The sequence below is a fragment of the Thermobia domestica genome, chromosome 10 (genome assembly GCF_964235325.1).
Source record: "Thermobia domestica chromosome 10, izTheDome1.hap1.1, whole genome shotgun sequence".
Taxonomy (NCBI): Eukaryota; Metazoa; Arthropoda; class Insecta; order Zygentoma; family Lepismatidae; genus Thermobia; species Thermobia domestica.
The window spans coordinates 184,822,732-184,844,650 of NC_137463.1; the positions used below are offsets into that span (position 1 = coordinate 184,822,732).

Genomic DNA, 21,919 nt, shown 5'->3' on the forward strand with positions numbered 1-21,919 from the left:
GACTTGTTGTCCAGTCTAGAACTAAGAGCTTACTGTAAAGCAGTGTCAATGTCCTCTGTTTTTATACAGGTAAAGAACCTTTCATAATGTTCACATATTTAGGTCAATGTCATGTACTATGATAATGCTAATGGAATGTTCCAGAGATCCTCAGAGGATTACAGAATTACAGATTGCACCAGAAAAAACATTACTGCTAGGTCAGTTACACTTTACTTCTTCAGTAGACAAATTGGCAAGTTGCCACAATGGCACCCCAGGCGTCCCTTCCCACATGGTTACACGAAAATCATGTAGACTACAGAACCCTTCTTGGACCAAGTTGACATTTGGCACATTTATACCGGGCATATGGGGATTCCTTGGTACCCAATTTCAAGGAAATCAAATGGGCGCTTTCTGAGATATCACTGATTTAAAATTTTCCCGGGATTTCCCGGAAAATAATATTTGATTTTCAAATAAATGTTCCTGGCATATCTTGTAGCCTATTCTTTTCTCTTCAAAATGGTATATTATTTTTCCCTCTAGCTCAGTATTTACGGGAGATATGATCAATTGAAGCTAACAAGATTCTAGAAAAAACATTCAATTTGTCCATTTTTTACCAGCCTGTTCTTTGAATTTGGGGTACGGGGCTAAAATTTGGTGGATGATCATCTTTCATAGGGGCACTGATCATCTCTACATGTACACAAAATTTCACCAAATTCTGAGACGACGAGTTTTTCTTTCCTGAAAATTTGGTTGATTTTACATGAAATGGTTCTAATGTTAATCCTAGATAATTGAAACTGTTCACTTTGCAGAATCTATTATTTGATATTTTAACATATCCATAATTTCCCTGCGAATTTCCATGTATGTACTTTTCGCTGCATTTATTTATAAGTTCATGCCCCCACAGGCGTTTTATAAAACCTCTCAATTTCTTTGTATTGTGTTCACAACATCTCCTATCAAATTCATATCATTAGCATAACCCACAATTGACAAGTGCCATTCAGCTCTTGGCCCTAACTACTATCTTTAATTTTTCTTATAGCATATTCTAGTACAAAATTGAATAGTTTTTAAAAAGTAATTGAGATAAACATTAGCGTACGTGCCTTTGGCATGGGAGACTCGGGTTTCGATTCCTGGCGGGAGTTCATCTGGTTTGGATCCCACATTAAGCTATTAGGTCCTCGTCTCATATAGCCTCGCTGCTGAAAAAGATGATAAACTGAAAAATCAAATCAAAACAAAAGGTAATTGAAACAATCCTCCAAATAACGTTGTATTGTACATTTTGGACTTTTCTGAGCTACCAGTGGAATCGTGCTATACAGAATCATGATATATGATATATATATGTTAAAAGATTCGTTTCTCCATTACCCAAGATATGACACTAGTTCACCTGCAAACCCTGAGCAAAACATTGCTATATATGGAAGCATACTACAGTTTCTTCGTGCTTTTCGGTATAGCTGAAATGTGTCATACACTTCTATATACTGCCATGTACATGTATACATATATATGTGTGTGGGTGTCTTAAATTTTGTGAATATTGTAGAAGTGTGTTCCTGTCAGACATAGGAATGCAAATCCAAGACAACATACCATATCAATAAGAACAGTAATGAAATAAAAATGATTTTTTTTAATTTAACGTCCTACGTTTATCCTCTTTACGCTAAAGGAGACGGATGTTAAATAAAAAGTAAATGATTGTGAAATTGAATTTCTGTGCTCTGCCACCGGAAATCAAGCGAGAACCACATATATCAAAGGCTCTAATTAATAGAGGATGAAGATTTTGCTGGAAAAAATCTTGAGGAACTATTGTGAGCGCGCTCGAAGCTCGTTTACTACAAAATTGATATTTAAGCATTCCGCGAAGAATTTTATAAAAAAGCGATGTGTGATGTGTTTGTTAATACTAACAAATTATTCCTTAATCGTCATGAATATTAAGAAAAACACACTTGTTTTGATTTGAACATATTTCAATTCACTGCTACCTACTGTATAAAGATACACATCGTGATTGAGTAATGCCCATTATGTATACACTCACTCCAGTACATCCACTCACGTTATGACACAATAAATCACAACTAACATCCTTGCTCAATTGTATTCTGTTTTAAAGAGTTTGAACAATTTTTTCTTGAAATATTAGATTTCATTTGCAAAAATTTACAGGATTCACGATAAGTAAAAAATTAGAGAATATAACACTGCAATAAAGAATCTACCTCTTTAGTTATTTATTTATTTCAATCATATAGGATTTCCTCATTTGAAGTTTTCTACATTATTTAATGCACACGCTGAAAGGAATTATTGGACATGAGGTCCCAGGTTCGATCTCAGTTTCCACCAAGTGGGCTATGTGGTGTACAAACATCCTATGCTTGATTTTTATCAGGGTTCTCTCATTTACTCTCACTTTCATCATTTCCCTTATACTTATCTTCCCCGTTTCCCTTAACCTCAATGCTTAATCGTGAGACACTTAATTTAAAATATATATATATATATATATTGGAATATTTATCTAATGTATCATAACTGTTTTCTTTTGCTATACTTGTGTAAAACTGTGGAAAACCAGTTAGAGAGTATAACTTGAAGCGACGATATTACTACTGAATCTAAATATGCTTGACTAATAGGCAGAAACATATCAAGAGAGACTCTCATTGTGAGAAATATCTGAGGTTTAAGCACTCTCCCAGAAACCGAGACTATGATCGGCAAATGCCTAAGTGATAGTTATTAATAATTAGCTACCTGAAAGAATTAAATAATTTGCGGATAAGATTTTCTTCATTTTCACATCTATATCTATAAATATTCCGGAATGTAAAACATAATAAAATAATTTCAGTAAAAAAAATAATAATATATTGATTACAATCTTCTTGATTAGTTTATTTTATACCTTTGAATAGTTTGAAATGTTTCTGTTAGACTTTAATAAAAAAATAGATACTTTAAACAAAAATACTACCAGCTTCAGTCTTTTTTCATTGAGCATATCCAAAGTTATCGTTCCTGAATGAAATTCATTTTGTGAAACTTACATACGTTTTAAAATTGTGTTGTCTCTCGCTATACGATAATTAAATTTAATCTTTCCAGCATTTCGTGTCATCTCAGTTTCCACCTCTCCTTCCACACATTCGGGTAAGTTCTTTGTATATATTTCTCTTTTTCCATGCTTGCCAAGTCGATGATGAAATATTCAGCATGTTTGAAGACAAGAAATAAAAACGCATGGCATGAAAAATTGGATGGACTTGCATGGATATCTTTGGAATGTATTGAATGCTGCATGATAAAATATCACATTCGCATGCAACTATTTTCCTAACCATCCATTACTTCGTAGTAAATTTTACGAGAACTCAAGATGTCCATATTGCATGTCACTTATGGCACACTGTCTTTATGAGTTCAACAGTTGTTTTGTAAGTCGGTAATGGTGATGCATGACGTGGTGATCGCGAAGTTACTAAAAACTTGCCATTGTCCGCTTCCTACCTTGACATGATATGTAACATTGTTCAAGAATGATGTAATGAGTGCATTGTTTAGTACAGTATTGTTAAGATGTGACTATGTAAGTATTACCGTTCCTGGTATCATGAAAATACCACATTGAATGACCACTGATTTCCGAATCGCAATTTGTTGATTTTTAAAATTGCAGATAATTGAATGATAATATTATACATCTCACATAACGAGATATTACAAGTTATGATGTATCATTTAAAGTGAACGACGGAAACTACATATAATAAAATACAAATAGCACAACTATTCTCACGAGGAAGTTTGTAGAAAATGTTGATTGTTAATTAGGATTGAATGGATATACTGAATTTGAGAACCAGAAATAATTTTAATTACATACATATATATATATATATATATATATATATATATATATATATATTAACCTACTGGTGAAACATTTTATTGTTTTACATAAAGCAGTTTCGAAATAAATAAAGTAATATAAGCAAGAAACATTGTGTAGTGAGATGAAAGAACAAAAAAAAAGAAACAGTTTCCGCACCGTAACAACACCTTCTAGTAACATTAAAATATATAATGGAAGTGCAAGAGTTGTGACGCAGTTCTTTTCAAGAATATTTCTTATTCCTAGGTATGTTTTTTATAATCCATTACAGATTGTTCGGAAGATTTACATACATGTAATCTAAGTATTTCTACGAATAAAATTTCAATAATTTAAGATTGAGTGCTGATAAATATAATTTAAAGTTAGTGCTGACAATAATACTAGTGAAGACGAAAATAAAAACATCAAATATAGTAAATTAAAATTACATTGTTGCAGTTGAAACAATAATTAATACCAATGAAAAATAATTAGTATACAACAATATGGACACATTACTCTTGTTTAAAACTGAATATTACAAACAAGGACTTTCGTAATTGCCAAATTGTTGCTATTGTTTCTGCTCATTCAAATGTTTAAAGTCAGAGAATAAAAGGAAGTTATTACTTCATTTTAGATTAGAAACGTAATTGAAATAGTAACTTGCACCACAGTACTGTAATTCTATATTCAATAAATTTTTGAGTTACTGTATTCTATAAATATGTATAGTTTTGCAAAATAATTGTTTACAAAATAGTGAAGAAGAAATTCTAAATTGTTGATTAATCAAATAGAAGAAAATACCTAAAAAAGAATGTTTAACTATAGGATAAGAAAACATCACAATAAAAATCTAAATATAGCAAGAAAAAATACATGTCTGAATTGTCTAATAAAAGAAAAAATAAATTTAATAATAACTGACATAAAATCCGAAAGCCAAGAAATAAACAACAATAAAAACCTATATCTTAGCATTGACAGAAAAATACTAAAACGTCTTTTTACAGTAATTTTCACAATTACTACATTATATATTTGACAATTTACTGTATTTCTGAGCAAATGCTGATTAATAATAATTTATTAATTCCTGATAAATGATTCTGCTAACATTGTCAGAATCATGGTGGTTATATTTAATTCACAAAAAGTTGCAACAGGAGAAAAAAATGTCAATTTTGCAATGAAATGTACTATGAAATATGAACAAAATCTTCTGAGACGATTTAAGAAAATATTTAAAAAACAACTCGCTCTCAAGATTGAATTATTTCCCCTGGAATTTTCCAGGGAAATGAGTTATACCAAAGTATAGTATATTAATTATATATACTTATACGAAGTATATATAGTTAATGATATATTGAAATAAGAAATACCAAAGAAATCGTTTGATCTGTTTTCGAGAAAATCGCTTTTTTAAAATTTATGTTCAACCTTCAGTTGACTACCTTAGTTTGGGGAGTAGGAAAAATGAAAAAAAGTTAAGGACCTTATTGAAACCAAAGTTTAAAATTTGATGTGAATATACCCTGTATTTGATGACATGGTCTTAATTAATATGCGTATATTCCGGGATGTACTAGAAGATATTCAGAAATAATATTTTTGTAGTACATGGCAATGAAGCGTGTAAATACGTTTTAATCTCGATTACATTTTCCCCAATTATCATATTTCCTGTTTATTAGTGTTATAAGAACAAAATTGGCCATGCAGTGTTTTAGATAATAAAAAAGATTTATCTCCGATAGTAATCTACCTGCCGTAGCTTATTTTAAGAGATATCACGTGCGTACATCGTACTGTAAGTTTTTGTTGAAATATTTATTAATAAAATCTAATGAAAGTCTCAAAAAGTTATGAGAATATTCACTACCACAGACAAACGTTTCATGAGCTTTCTCAGGCAAAGGTCTTAGGCTATACTTTAAAATACTTAATGAAGCATATATTGACTGAATATGAACAAAATAAATGAAACTGTTTTTGAGCAAATTGCCCTAAAAATACTATCAAGCAGTGAATTACATTTTTCTTTTTCCCCTGCAGAAATTATTAAGATTGAAGGGTTATTAATGAACTATAAACAAAACCGCCTGTCTGTTTGAGAAAAAAAATTACTCAAGTCAATTTATTTCCCATTGAAGACATTCGTAGTCGTTTTTTTGAGTATCTTGTCCTAGAAAAATCCACTCCACCAGAAACTATCTCTTTTGATTTATACATCGTGTTCAAGGACTAGTGAAACATTATTTATGAAATACACTATTTACAAGATCATCTAACTTTTTGTGAAGATTCATCAGCGAATTACTGTTTCCTATTTTTCCCAAGAAATGACTTAGGCCATCTATATTGTAATATGAGGCATATATATATATATATATATATATATATATATATATATATATATATATATATATATATATATATATATATATATATATATATATATATATATAATGTGAATGAAATTGGAAATTGGCTGAACTTTTTTAAGCATACCATCTGAAAAGAAGTAACCCCACTTTTTTCTCAAGATAAAGTACTGATGTTACTTTGTAGGAATCTAATGAAATATGAACAAAATCTCTTGAGCATCTACTGGATAAATCCACTATAATGTACACATCTCTACCAATAAACTACCATTTATCTCTCATTAGGAGAAGTTGAGAACTAACGTACTACTTCAACAATAGCGTTGGGATCACTAAACATTCATCATCTTATTAAAATCCTCCATCTGGCTGGATAGATTCCATGATACTATCCTATTTAATTCTATTTCTTATATTTCTGCATTTGTACCCATTATAAAGAGTAAAAGCTTATTGGAAATCGATTTGAGGTGGTGAGAGAAAACCTAAATTGGTCTATTTACACTGTGTCGAATAGCTGTCTTTCAAAATACCAATAATTCCTTCAGTATGTTTCTTGAGAATTGCAAGACATGTCAGCTAAAGGAGAGGGACGGTATATGAAAGTGAATAATGATTAAACGATTTATGGAATAATGTGTAGGGTCAGGCAATGTCTTAGGCGGCTAACGTAGGTGGGAACCGACAGACTACCGGGATAAGGAGTCAATTTCTACCAGGTGCCAAAGGTTTAATCAGGGATGAATGAGAGGATGGAGGTCAGGCCACATTCTTGTCCTTAGGCGGATGAACCATAATGTGGTCAACGGCATGGAGATATGAAAAAGAAATAGGAATAGCCGATACTATCACATTTTTCCCAGGAGGGAATTGAATATAATGATTGTTCTCCCTAAGGTAAACATTTCGGAGGTAAAACAGTACCTCGTTCGGATCTCTAGGTGCAGACTACTTCAGGAAGAATCATCAGAGGAGAAAATAACAATAATGACTTTCATGCCAACATAGGAACCTGGTACGTATGAACTTTACGATGTTCGGGTAAACTTGAAAACCTAAAAGTGGAACTGAATAAAGAAAAATGAACATAGTGGGTTTGAGTAAAGTGAGATGGTCAGAGATAGGTGTGATAGTATCGGGAAATTACACAATATTCTATTCGAGTGGCGTTGAGGCTGAGAATGATGTCGCGATAGCAACGAGAAATAAATTAGCAAGGTGCGTAACAAATGTGAAATGCTGCAGTGACCTTTGATGTTTGTAAAACTAAGTACAAAACCAGTGGATATTGTGATAATACAAGTATATATGCTAACTACCAATCATGATGACAAGGAAGTAGAAGTAATATATGATGAAATTAGTGACATATTGTATTAGGATAGAAGAGGTAAGGTCAACACCATAGTAATGCGAGAGTTCAATAGCGTAGCAGGAGTAGGAGAAAGAGCTACGAATAAGGTTGTGAGACCGTTTTGACTAAGAAACGCACGCTGCCAAATACTGATCGACTTCTGCAGGCAGCATGATATGGTGGTGAATAATACGTGGTTTCAGAAAAAAAAAGTCATGCTGTATACGTGGAAAAGTCCAGGAGATAAGAATTGATTACATATTTTCAAGTAATGTTTTAGGAATAGTGTATAAGATGTGAAGACACTACTAGGAGCGATCATGGATTTGGATCACAATCTCCTAGTGGCGAAACTACAAAGCTGGTTAAAGTCAATCAAGAAAAATTGGAGAAGAGACCGAAAATGGAACTTAGAGCGACTAGAAAGTATGGACAGTGAGGTGACAGAAGGGGCTGAAGTGAAATTCTATGCAATAGACGATATTATAGACAATGTTGAAAATAGTTAGTGAAAAGTTAAACAGATTCTACTAGATACACTCCTCAGTAACGTTGTCAGGATGGAAAGAGAACCCAGAAAGTTATGGATAACGGAAGAGCTTGAGAAGATGGAGGAATGGAGAAGTGCAAAAACCACGAACATCTAAGAATACAGAAGGCTAAATAATGAATTGATAAGAGATCCGGACTAAGCAATAAAGAAGTACATAGAACAAATATGTGAAGAAATAATGGAAATTCAACTGCACGTAAATATGTTATGATGTATCAGAAAGCGCAAGATTTAGGATGTAAAGCTAAAAGGAATCGAAAATCAGCAAGGTCATGTAGTCACTGACCATCGATAAATCTTTAGAGTCTTGGTGAATACACAAAGGATCTGGGTGATCAGAAGAACCGCTCCATAGATATTGTGCTCGAAGCAGAAGAAGAGGTGGATGAAGAAGATAAAGCACCCAGTATAATAGTACAAGCAATCAAAGATATGGAAGGAAGGCCACTGGAGACGAAGACATACCAACAACTTTACTCAAAGGATTAGAAGAATGCAATGGAAGTACTGACTTAACAAAATCTACCTCAGTGGAGAACGGTCAAAGTATTTTCTTGATGTTACAGTGGTTGCATTACCCAAGAAGAAGCAAGCAAAGAAGTGCGGCGATCATAGAACCATTAGCCTGTTTTCCCATACTGGAAAAATTATTACGAGCATACTGAACAGGCGACTGGAAGGTAAGATAGAAGGAATGTTAGAGGAAGACCAATTTGGATTCCGGGAAGGGAGAGGCACCAGAGATGCTATTGGGTTTATGACAGTTATATTGGAATAAGTTCTTGATGTAGAGGAAGAGTTGTGTTTGTATTTATTCGGCTGACGAAAAGCTTTCGAGCGGGTCAGTTGGACCAAACTTCTGAAAATAGTTAAAGAAATCGTTGTCAACTGGTGAGACCTATGATTCATTCGCAACCTGCAGAGAACAGCCTATACAGAAACCAAGAATGTAGAGATTGGAGAGGAGTCAGACAAAGATCCCTCAATTATTCAACATTTATAGTGAATTTTTATTGAAGAAAGCATAATTGAAATGAGAATTGGAGGGCAGATCATTAACAAGATTAGATATGCATATGATGTGAGTATTATAGCTAGAACTGAAGAATGACTATAGGAGAAGAGTGACAAAATAGTTGACACTAGGAGAATATATGGATTAGAAACCAATATCAAAAAGTAGAAAGTGGTGAGAATATCTAATGCAAACTCGCCCTTACGGGGCACAGTAGATCAAAGAGAACGTGAAGTGGTCGATAATTGCAAATATCTGGGCAGTATTTCTACGAGAGATGCTTACTGCACCAAAGAGATCAAGCAAGAATTGCTGTTGTCAAAGTAGCATTCAACCAAAAAAATCGCCTTAGCTAGGAGGCTTAATATTGAACTAAGGAAGAAGTTAGTCAAGTGCTAAATATAAAGTATTGAACTATGGTTCAGATAATTGGACATTATGGATGTTAGAGAATTGGAGGAAGATGGAGAAGATAAAAGGAACGGAGAGAGTAACAAATGAAGATGCTTTAAAGCAGATAGGAGAGAAGAGGGCGATTTTACTCCTTCATTAGCATCCTTCATGGGAAGGATAATTGGATTGGGCACATCTTTCGAAAAAATTGTTTTGATCATACCGCTACAGAAGGAAAGATGGAAGAAAAGCGAGGAATAGGAGGACGAAGAACACAACTGATTAATGATTTGAAAAACGGAAGAAAATATTCGGAGTTAAAAGAGAAATCTGAAGATCAGGAAACGTGGAAGAAACATTTTCGGGCTGGAATCTAAGAAGGAAAGAAATTAAAATATCATTAGTCCCATCACCTACCAACTAGCAGAATATTTAATAATAATAATGGAAGAACCAGAGGGAAACACGAATGCGATTATGTGCATCAGAATTCTAATGGACAGAGCTCAAACTCAAGATTCTTTCCAGTACAGATGAACGCTCCATCACTTAAATTATCGTGTTAATATAGCAGCTAGTTGGCAGAGTATAGTATCCATCTATGGTATTAAGCTAGCCAGCACGTACGAGATATGTTAGCCACTAGTTTCTCTCTTTCTCTCATTGTTTTGTTTCTTACTTAAACATCATTTATCATGTTCTATGAATAATTAATCTATAATGGAACTTGCTTAAGTTATGTAATTTATACACTTTTATTTTGAAGTTCAAATCATTTAAGGAACTAACTTTTGGGGAGGGAAGAGCACATTCAATTTATAAACCCTTTAACTGGTTATGACGGAGTACTATGTCATGACTTATCTGTAGTGGAAATGGCTACGACGTAGTACTACGTCTTGATTAAAAAGTCACTAATGTTTAGTGGCAATGACGAAGGTCTCTCTTGAAAACTTTTCTTCTTGCATTTAAATCGGAAACAAATCAATAGATGACTCTGAATGTCCATAATCGCAAACGATATTGACTTTTGGAATAGCAGATGACACATTGTTACTCGTAAGAAGAACATTGCTGCCACTGTAAGAAAAGAAGCAGAAACTGTATTTCAAAACAGTAGCAAACTTCTTGGTGAGGCGCGGATGACCTTGTAACGTTCTTTTGTTTATTGTTGCGTGCAATTGTTGTTTGTGTGGAACATACATCATTGTTTTATAGTTCTACGTTTCTTGTGGCTACGACGCAGTACTACGTCTGCTACCTGAATGTAGTGATGGGTAAATTCCCGTGAAGATATTTTTCGGGAATATTCCCTGGGAAGATTCCCAAAAATGGGAATTTTTCTGGAATTTATGCACAACCACAAAGAAAATTGCATTCTATTACTATATTATGATTTCAAAGTCAAATTCGTTTTTATATCACAGTATATTATTACTGTTGTCCCTAGAGGAGTCTTCAAAATGTATATTCTGAATGGTATTATGCTATTTTATTAATATTTTATTATATTTAAAGAGTACGTATAAATGCATATTTATTTACAATATTTCTAATGTAAATAAATATGTGGAAAAATGGCATATTAAGTCACACACTCTTAAACCTCTAAACATTTTAATTTATATGTAAGTGGATTTTCTAAACTTGACTCTACTACTGATATTATAAACATTAAATTTTTTAAATGTTATAAACAAATTAGGTTGGGTAACTGCCAGAATACACATTTTATCAACATTTCCACATACATATTTATGTTCACAATATTTTCAAGACACTGACTTATCTTTATAGTTTTGCTCCTAACATTGCTACACAGGACCTTTCTTCTTACCTATTTCTCGAAATTTCATACTTAATTCACACGTAAGACAAGTTCCGAGTACTTCTTCAAAAATTCGAGTCAAAGATAGGAGACACACCGACGTGTATTACTTACGGTATTTCGGGGTATATTAATAGTACTTCATCTCTAATTCTACATAATTTTTACATCACTTTACAAAATGGTTCCCTTTCATCATTTGTAAAATAGTACTTTGCTGCTTTTAGTGCAAATGGAAACGGAACTTAAAAAGTAATATTATTAATTATATAAAGTACAGTTAACGAATTTTTTTTAAATCTCCAAATTATTTTAAACCTAGAAATAAATTATAATAAATGAAAACTAAGCAATTAGTCATATGGTTCTTATAATTTGGAAGATAAAGAAAAGAAATGGAAATAAATTCCTTCCCGGGAATTTATATGTCAGGGAAAACCCTGGAATATTTCACTTTTTATTTTCCTTCTCACCGGGAATATTCCCAGTGCCCATCATTACCTGAGAGTACACATTTTCAGAAAACTGTGCCAGTTAAAGGGTTAAATATACGAGATATATCCAACTTAAAATTGGTTTTATTGTTATTCCGTTTACTGAACTATCATTTCCAAAATTTGCACTGTTGCCCTAAGGCTTTACCTTGCTATCCTCACTCAGATATAAAAATTCTGATTGATTATACATTGGGGCTTTGCATAGTTAATAAAATATCCACACCTTTAAGATGCTACGGCCATTGATCTAATTAAGATTCTGTCTTCGCTCCCTTTCAAACTGAACTACAAATAATGCCCATGCAAATTTCATGGAACGTGGCAAACAGCAAGTTTTTAAAAATGGTAATTTGTTTAATTTAGCTGCCTATTTAATTCCGTCATTGCAACAAGTACCGTAATTTTGGCGAAGTGCTCCTATTACTTTATATATTGAAATTTCTATTTTTAATACAATCACTTCATCTAGTAGAAACATTGACACTGTACAGATAAAATTTACAGATACTTGCAATTCATATTATTGTTTTACTGCATTGGAGGATGCAATTGTAAGTTAAAAACTTCAGTATATTTAAGCTATTACATTGTTTATGTTAATTAAGTAATCTCCAATAAATACAAGTACATTAAAACATGTTTATATAGGTCACTATTAGTTCCAAGAAAACTGTTCTTGTGCACAGTTGTTTATAACTTAATTATAAATTAGTGTATGTTCTAGTACTTACATCGATGTGTGATTGATCAAAAAGGTGTCAACAGCTTGATCATATGAATATATTCCTAACTTTCTTTTAATAACATATGTTGATCGGAATGAGTTACTCTTGTGTATTACGTCTCTTGTCATAAATTAAAAGTGTGTAAGCATTTTCCTTGAAAATTATATTATTCGTCTCGGTCTACATATGCAAAAATATGTGTTAATATGTGCTTTAACAAAAACTGTAAATTTTACTACTTCTTCCGAAAAACTTTTGTACATATTGTGTGTTGATTTCTAGCTCATCTTGTCTTAAGAAAGGAGGTAATAACAGGGATAGGTACACGAAATACATTTCCATACAGAAAATTAAGGTTGATTTACCCTTTAGATATTTTAAAGAAAGCTTCATACTATAGCTGTTAGTTCATATCGAATGTAAGTCGAGTATTTGTTAAGTAACTTGCTGCTAAGTTGTCATGTCAAGTTTTCGTATATTGAACCAATTTCCTACTTGCTTTCTAGTGTAAGATTTCAAAACACCTACAATAAGAAAGAATCTCGTTCGCTTAGAACAACCACGAATCAAGCATTCTACTTTGTACAAAATAAGTGTATTGCAAACTTGCTGTGATAAGCTTTCAGCATGTTACTATACTTATCTTAAACTGATATAACGTCATGTCATGAAGTGCATATGTTTTGCAAAAAAGGTATAGAATAATTGGTGAATAAGTTTGATTTTTTCTGTAAAAATTTCCAGTTTTACACTTAAACTTAATCAACTTGTATTTTACATTAAATAATGATCTCTTAAGAAAAACATACTTGAAATTATAAATACAGCATGTACAGTAATTTAATTCACTTTCTCTGCCTTTTATGTCGGCAAGTGAATTATTTGTTCCTAAACCTAATGAATCCTTCGTACATCAAAATTTAATAACTTTCAGAAATTAAAATAGAACTTATCAACAAGCGTAATGCAATTTTCTTGTCTCTAAACAGTACAGATAAACTAATTATTCAAAAAGAAACTAGTAGCACATAAAATAGAAAAGATTAATGACAGTTCTTCTTCCATCAATGGTGCTGCTCGGTATGTGTATACTTCAGCTACATATTTCTGTGTAGCGATGCTAATTGAAGTATGATATATAGTTTCCCTAACTTACTAGAAATCTGCAAGTTGAATTAAAATTAAGTTATGCTTTGATTTATCCATGAAGAAACAAAGTTACGTGTGAAAGTACCAAATCAAACTTGAATTATTTGTGCTACGCAAACACGATTATTAAAATCAAAACAAGGAAAACTCAAACTTACCACAACTTTTCATCTTATGTGTATTGTTTATAATTATCTATTACATTAATTAACACTTTGTCTTCGATTTCGTACTTGAATTTTCCTTTTAACACTACTGCATCGAGTAGACCTACAACTTATTGTAATATTACCATCATATACGCTACGAAACGGGCCTCTTGAAGAAATACTAAAACATTAACACTTTTGGCCACAAGGGAATTCCGAATTTCTCCCTTTAGTTTAAGAATGTCCAATTTAAAATTAAGTTTGTAAATTACTCTTTTAAACTTATTCTTGTGTTCAATCCTACAGTTTTGGATTTTGAGTTAGAAAATAAAACAAAACACCAGGTTCAAAACTGAGGATGATTTAGATTTCATGTGAGACATTAGACCTCATCAAATACAATCTTATCGCTGCAACAGGTAACTTAAATAAGATCAAATGAAAAGGATAACATATAGTATATAACTTATTTTAAACTTTCATCATTAGCATATTTTATATTACCTAGTATAAAAGTCATTTCTCAAACTGCTTTCAAGTACAAAGGACTAAACTTCCTCCAAATTTAAAACTCGCCGGAATTTATGCCTGCTTAAAAAGAGTCAAAATATTTTGTAGTTTATATGTTTACAATTTTGAAACATATTTGACATTTTAAAGCATAACCAGTCGTCCTTGAAGAGTATGCCGATTAACTTAACAAAATCATCTAATAGGCTACATATTATTACATTTTAAAATTGTCAATTAAAAATAAACTTGTCGATAATGTTTAGTTAACATACAATATGTGTCTGAACGTTACCTCTTCTCGTTTAGAAACTACGTATTACTTTAAAAAAACTGACCAGAGCAAACATGTACTGTTACTGACCTATATTATAGTTTTGGCTATATATTATTGTCTTTATTAGACACATTACTTGATGAAGTTAATTGTGTATTGCTGAAACTCTAACTCAGATTAGTGATAATAAATGTTTCCCTGGTCAGATTTTATTTTATTTAGGATATGTATGTACCTATATAAAACTCTTGATCAAATAGTTGATTCATAATAGATCAAACATTAAGATATATTGATCACAAATATATTAGACTAAAGCAAGTAAATTTGAAATATTAAAAGGAAAATTCTTTTGTTTACTAAAAATAAATCACCACATAAACTATAATATAGTTTGTGTATGTAGTGACAGATATATATTTTAAAATAATTATTTAAATATATAGAATGATGAAACAAAAGATCCTCGAAGGGCTAGAATAAGCAAAATTCCAATGAAATAAGATTAAATCTCGATTTAGGTACTTGATTAACAAAGGCAGCATCAGAAAGACTTTTGTCACTAATCTTTAAACTTTTTAATTCTATGCAGGTTTCTTTTCTTTTTATAAAATTATAACTATCAGGTATATAGTTTTTACCTAATGTATGACCATGTGTATGAAGCAGTATCATAGCTTTTATCGTTACCTTTACTACAGGATAAGGTTACACATTATATTGTAAATAGATTGGTAGTTTTATGCCGTGCCTATCCCTATTTCCCCTACTTTGACAGGAAACTACCAAGGATGGGCTAGCAATCAGCCCAATATGGATTTTCGGAAGAAGATAATTGATAACTGCAACGGTAAGTTAATTTCAATACCTCAAAATGAATTTCATGTGACAAAGCTATGCGTAATGATTTTAAATATACACAATACAATACAATAAGATAATCATGGTTGATACTTCATATTTCTAATTATCCAAGAATTACCCTTGGTATCAGGAATATTAGTCTGTATTATTATTATTTGAAAGTAGCCGATAACCGATAACTTTTAAAAATAACATTTTAATTCTTTAGAATCCTTTCTATTTACGAAAAACGAGAACCATCAGTTTATCAAATATAATATAAATGACAAGACATTTATACTTAGAGGCCAATAATAATAATAATAATAATAATAATAATAATAATAATAATAATAATAATAATAATAATAATAATAATAATAATAATAATAATAATAATATAACAAAGTTTCAAAACAGATCATCCTTGTCCAACTTATCAAAACATTTAAAGTATAATAACCTAATTCAAGATTAAAATAAAGCATGACATGTAACATGGAAAACAATTTTTACTCTTATTGAGAAGAGAACAACTTTAATATCTGAAAGAAAAGCTTTTCTCTTGGGATGAATGTAAATATGTTTCCATAAATTTATGAAATTAATTTGATGTTAAATAATGGTCAGAAACTTTTAATGCCTGCAAAATTTCTAGAAAATATGCATTTATGATATAGTAGGTCATATTCCAGAAGACAACGCGGAAAGTATATAGATAAAATGTATCATTACTTCCCTCATTATTTTCAGTCTTAATTCTTGTTTATTTTCAACTGGCCAAGAGCCCAGATTTTATGTTTCAGAGCTCAAAAAGAACAAATATATTCAGAAATATTTAAAATATGAAAGTGGTAGTCTAATTTGAGCTAAATAGCCTTAGTATAATTTTGGAAATTAGCTAATGCCATTTGGCATTCAAAATTTAGTTGACTGCAAGGTAGCTATAAAACTGAAAGGATGCACAACTTTGTTAATGAAGGTGACGAGTACTCCGCATACAGTGTGTAAAGATAGTCGAAAAGTAAATAAATAAACACTGTTATTAGTAGTATTGGTAATATCAGATATTTCTTTCATCACACAAAAAAGTTTATTCGTATGTTGCATTATTGCTGTGTGTGTAAGAGTACCAATATAAACGTTAAAGCTGATCAAGTAAAGAAGTTCTTGAACTAGTATTCACCAAGAGCTTAAATCAGCATAAATCAGCTAATATGTTTATTCATAATTCAGTAACGCTAACAATAGAGTTGTCAGGATATGGAAAATTTACGGCTGAAATCTTTTATATCAGAAGGAGAAACTATATATCTATGGATTTTATTTATTTAAATGTCGTGCCTGTATGTTAAGTAATAATGAAGAAGTAAGAGAACAAAAAAGTGAGGCATATTAACATCTAATCGTTCATAATACAAGCATTGGGATGCACTTTTGAGTAAGGCATCTTCAAAATTTGTTAAGGTACCGAGAGCTTACACTGTAAACTACATTTATGATACAGATAGCAAAACCGAATTTTAAAACTTGTTAAGTTGTGAGACACTGTATATAAATATATAAGTTAAAATAAAGTATGAAGTTCTACGAAAATGAAAATCATTAGGTAAAGATGGAATTCCGAACCTTTTCTTCACAAGATTGTTATGCTATTTATTGTTTATAATGTGAGAAAACAATCTTTTAAAATTTTCTGTCGAGATTGGACTACTTAATGAGTGTGTAAGGTGTGAAGAATACGATGATATAGGACGCTACTAAGTAAAGATATCGATATCCTAATGTGGTACTGTGAAAGCGAAGATTAGTCGCTGAGCTAAACTGGGATGACAACGTATAATTACTTCCTTTTGTTCACCTCATAAACCTGAGTTGAAAATATAAAATATAATATAAGGCCCGTATTTATATATTGTGCGCCCCTGTGCTCTAAACGATTTTTCACCTCCGCACAAAATTTGCCGCCCCCGTGAAAATGACCAATATTAGAGTTGAAGTCACTGAGATGAATAGTGAAGTTTTCATCCAATTCAACTTCAAGGTCATACTCCACTCACCAGGGAGGGGGCGAGATTTTAAAAAATAATCGAAAACGACAGATATTAGTGTTGAATTAATAGTTTTCAGTGAGTTTAACGGTATATTAGTGTTATTAATAGTGACTGTTATAGGTAAGAGAAGAGCGATTTCGACGTTGAAAATAAGGAAGATAACTGCCGGGTGTTCATGACGTTCAAGTTCATCCTCACTCCTTAGGGTGGGAGTGGGAAGGATGACTTTTTAAAATAATCAGATATGCTAGCTAATTAGTAACTACTGTAATTAGAGCGAATTAAACACTAACATATTTTCTCGTTCTGGAGCGGGACTCTGCTGATTGGTAGTTTTCAATATTACTTTATTGTGAATCTTAAAAGAATTCAAAAATTTTGCCGCCTCTAAATTCTGCCGCCCTGTATTCGAGCACAGAATAGCATTTACCTAAGTACGGGCCTGAGTATATATATATATATATATATATTTGAAAGTTCTTTTAAGATTATTTTTTCCAAAAATACATTTTATATATTATTAATTAGCAGAAATTGCGTGAGTTTGGTTACAGAAGGAAGATTATCTATGTATGTATGTATGTATCTATGTATGTATATATATATATATATATATATATATATATATATATATATATATATATATATATATATATATATATATACAGTGAAACCTCTCTAAAGCGGACAGCCGTGGGGAATAAAAAACTGTCCGCTATAGAGAGGTGTCCGCCTTAAAGAGGTTTCAATATTTTCTTACGTAAATTAGTAATCAAAGTGATATGTAATTAGAACAAAAATATTTTTGTATGAATCGTGTATTTACGAATATTACCAAAATGTTACGATACCTGCATTATCCTCCGCCATCCAATACTCAATGTTCGAGGCACAACATTGAAATAAGATGCTATAGTTTACACTTATCACTACTTACTACGTTTTCAGTATGTCGCTTTAATTTGTGGGTTAATTGCAGTCCAGAAGTGTCTTTTTTGAGACAATATGCATACCCGCGGGCAAAAAATACGAAACTTGTCTTTTGCTTGGTCAGAGATTCAAGAGGAGACAGTAGCATAACATGTCATCCCAAATGTCGGGCAACTGTCAATCACTTGTGTGTCTAAGATAGCTTGGATGGGAGTGGGATGCATGCAAAGGACATGAAAGTGTTGCTAAACAGAGACGCTTCATCTGGGTTGCTGAGCAGACAGTTGAGGAAGCTAAATGTCACATTGCTTCCTTGGTGACACATATATGAAAAAAAAAATGAATTTTTACTATACTTTTTAACTTGTTTCTAGAGAAAGTGTCCGTAATACGGAGGTAAATAATACCTACAAAAGACAGAAAAGACTGACCGTGTCCGTACTAGAGAGTGTCCACTTTAGAGAGGTTTGCCAATATGTTTTTTCCTATTGCAATGTTTGGGGATTACAAAATATGTCCGTTACGGGAGGTGTCCGCTTTATAGAGGTGTCCGTTAGTAGAGGTTTCACTGTATATATATATATATATGTGTGTGTGTGTGTGAAAATGTCACAGATAGTTATACTAATTCTAGTTCTTTGCTGCAAAAGTAAGATACATGTCAAGCAAAGTGAAATAGAATTAAAAATTACAGCTTTCTACTCCAAATATGTTACAGTAAATTGTCTTATTGTTTCAAAAACTAGTCATAATTTAGAATTTATCATAGTATTTATCATAGTATATAGTAGAACATAGCAAACAAAACTAGAAACAATGTATGTAGCCTATTTTAACCTTTTTTTCATAATACGCGATGAAGTGTAACATCCATATTCATTGTGCAGAAAGTTCTTTTTCGATTAATATAAACCAAAGATTGCTAACATAGCAAGTTAATAATAAATATTTACAGAATTGAGAGAATATAAATTACTCTGTATTCTAATATTGTTTGAAAGAAATAAATATTTAAAAAGAAAACTACAAATTACATTGAATTATTTAAATTGTTACTAAACTTGCAGGAATGTAATGCATATTTTTTTTGCCTGTCTTGTCTTAAGACGTAAGCAATTTAAAACATAATAATGAAATTGGACAAGATGTCCACAGAAGTATAGTCACATTACACATTTCTTGAAACTACAACACTGAACTGTATTATCTATAAACGTACATTTTTTATGCAAATTTCATAGACATTAGTGGTCACTGCAACTGGCTTCCATCTTCTCGAATGGAGACTGCCAAGATGTAAATGTTGTAATCAGGCACCCCCGTGAGAGGAGTATGAAAAAATCTCTTATTCCATTTCGTACTTTTCTCTTTATCTGGCAGTGGTGAAAGTATCAAGAACAGGCAACCAATATATTTCAGGGGAAGAACTTCAGATTATTTTACTTTTAATCTATTAAAATGCAATTAGAAAACGTTATCTAATTTTACCCATATACATCTTTAACATTTTACGTCTTGAAAATATTAACAGAAAGTTGTCAAAAATTAGAAGATTTTTGGCACACACACACACACACACACACATATATATATATATATATATATATATATATATATATATATATATATATATATATATATATATATATATATATATATATATATATATATATATAACTATAGTTGTAAAATTAAAAATGCAAATAGTAGTTAAGCTTGAATGTTATCAAAATGTCAAAATTCTAGAGTTTTTACAAACTTAGGCAAAGATTTTCACTTTTGACTTCTGAATTAGTTGGCCTCTCGTGGACATGTATTCAGAATGGATTTTTATTGTCTTCTCCGTTCCCAGATGTATAAAATTTCTCTAAACTTATCAGTTTACCTGAAACTGTTCGGATTTTCACCATTTAGCCTTTCCGCTTTCTGGCCCTGATTGGCCAGTACATACACTTTATATATCTTCGGATAAATTTAACGTAACGTAATTAATTTATGTTCTGAATCACAAATAATGTTGTCATCTGCCGTACTTAATAAAAGGTACATAACAGATGAATTAGCTTGGATTTTATAAATTTGTTAACACAACTAAACAGACTACGGCTTGTGGATACTAATACTACTGAGTGTTAACAACTCTTCTCCAAACACCACGCATAATATAAATGATTTGACACAACAAATGTTGAATAAATTTGTTTCAAGAAAATTTAGAATAATTTTGGTGCTTTCTTTTATGATTGGTGACAATGTAACGATATTTTTTTTAAAAATGAAATGAAATCTTTGAGTTTTTACGTCCGACGGCTATGCCGGTTAGGCTAAAGGAGACCGTGATGATGAGTAATGAATGAAATGGTGGAATGAAGGAAGTGGGAGGCAACGGGAGAACCCCGAAAAACCCACGTACACGGTGTTTGTCTATCACAAAGTTCACTTGGCGGGGGCTGGGATCGAACCCGGGACCTCAAGTACCAGAAGTAAACGCTCTACCACTGAGCCACCGCGGTCAATTAAAAAAAATCATGCTATGTATAAAAGTTATGAATTTCATTTTTTATGTAAGGAAAAATAATCTTTTGCTTCACAATGATGCATCAACAATGAAATGAATCTTCACTATCATGGGACAAGTTATACTATGATACAATTCTACAGGTTGCTGACGTTTAATAACGTCGTTATTAAAAAGGGAAAGTCGAAAATCATCGTTGGTTTGTTATATTATGATAAAGATAATGAATAGTAAAAATAGGTATTTGAATCAACATTGTACATACCAAATTACTTTTCTGACAAACGATTCCATACTATGAGGATTTCAAGGCAATTGAATCGTAGAGTTTTATAATAATAAGTATGATTCAATATTTTTATAAAGTAATTTCAAATATTTAATAATTTATCAACTTACGATGTTTGACTTAGTTTAAGTAATCGTCTGAACATTGCTTAAGTAATACGTTTATAAAACTTAAGAATTTCACTGTAGATTTCATATGATATTAAGTATGGATTACATAATAATGTGTATTCTTTAGAACTTATGGTCTTGGTTATGAAAAGTACTAAATATTTGAATTAACTTCTTCTCCAAGATTTTCTATTAAGTTTACTATATATAAGATAGTTCAAAAGATATGTATAAGTTTTTATATTGTAAGAACATAAGAGAAGGAAATACTACGGAATTTTTGAAAGATTAATCCAAACGGATTCTTTCTTTAACGTCCAACAATTATGCCCCTAGGCTAAAGGAGATAGTGAAAATAATCAACGAAATGGGGTAATGAAGAAAGTGAGAAAAACAGGAGAACTCTGAAAAAATACACGTAAACTATG

At 31.5% G+C, this 21,919-nt stretch overlaps 1 protein-coding gene across 2 annotated transcripts in view; it reads left to right on the forward strand.

Annotated features, from left to right (window-relative positions):
* The window catches only part of LOC145662874 (trypsin-1-like), a 138,828-nt gene that overhangs the window by 46,848 nt on the left and 70,061 nt on the right, over window positions 1-21,919 (forward strand). The window contains exon 2 of one of the 2 annotated variants that reach the window (XM_081728834.1): window positions 3,136-3,180. The exons of the other annotated variant lie outside the window; for it this stretch is intronic. Coding sequence (XP_081584960.1) covers window positions 3,136-3,180 — 45 coding nt within the window. The remainder of the gene's footprint in view (window positions 1-3,135; window positions 3,181-21,919) is intronic. 2 annotated transcript variants of the gene reach the window in all.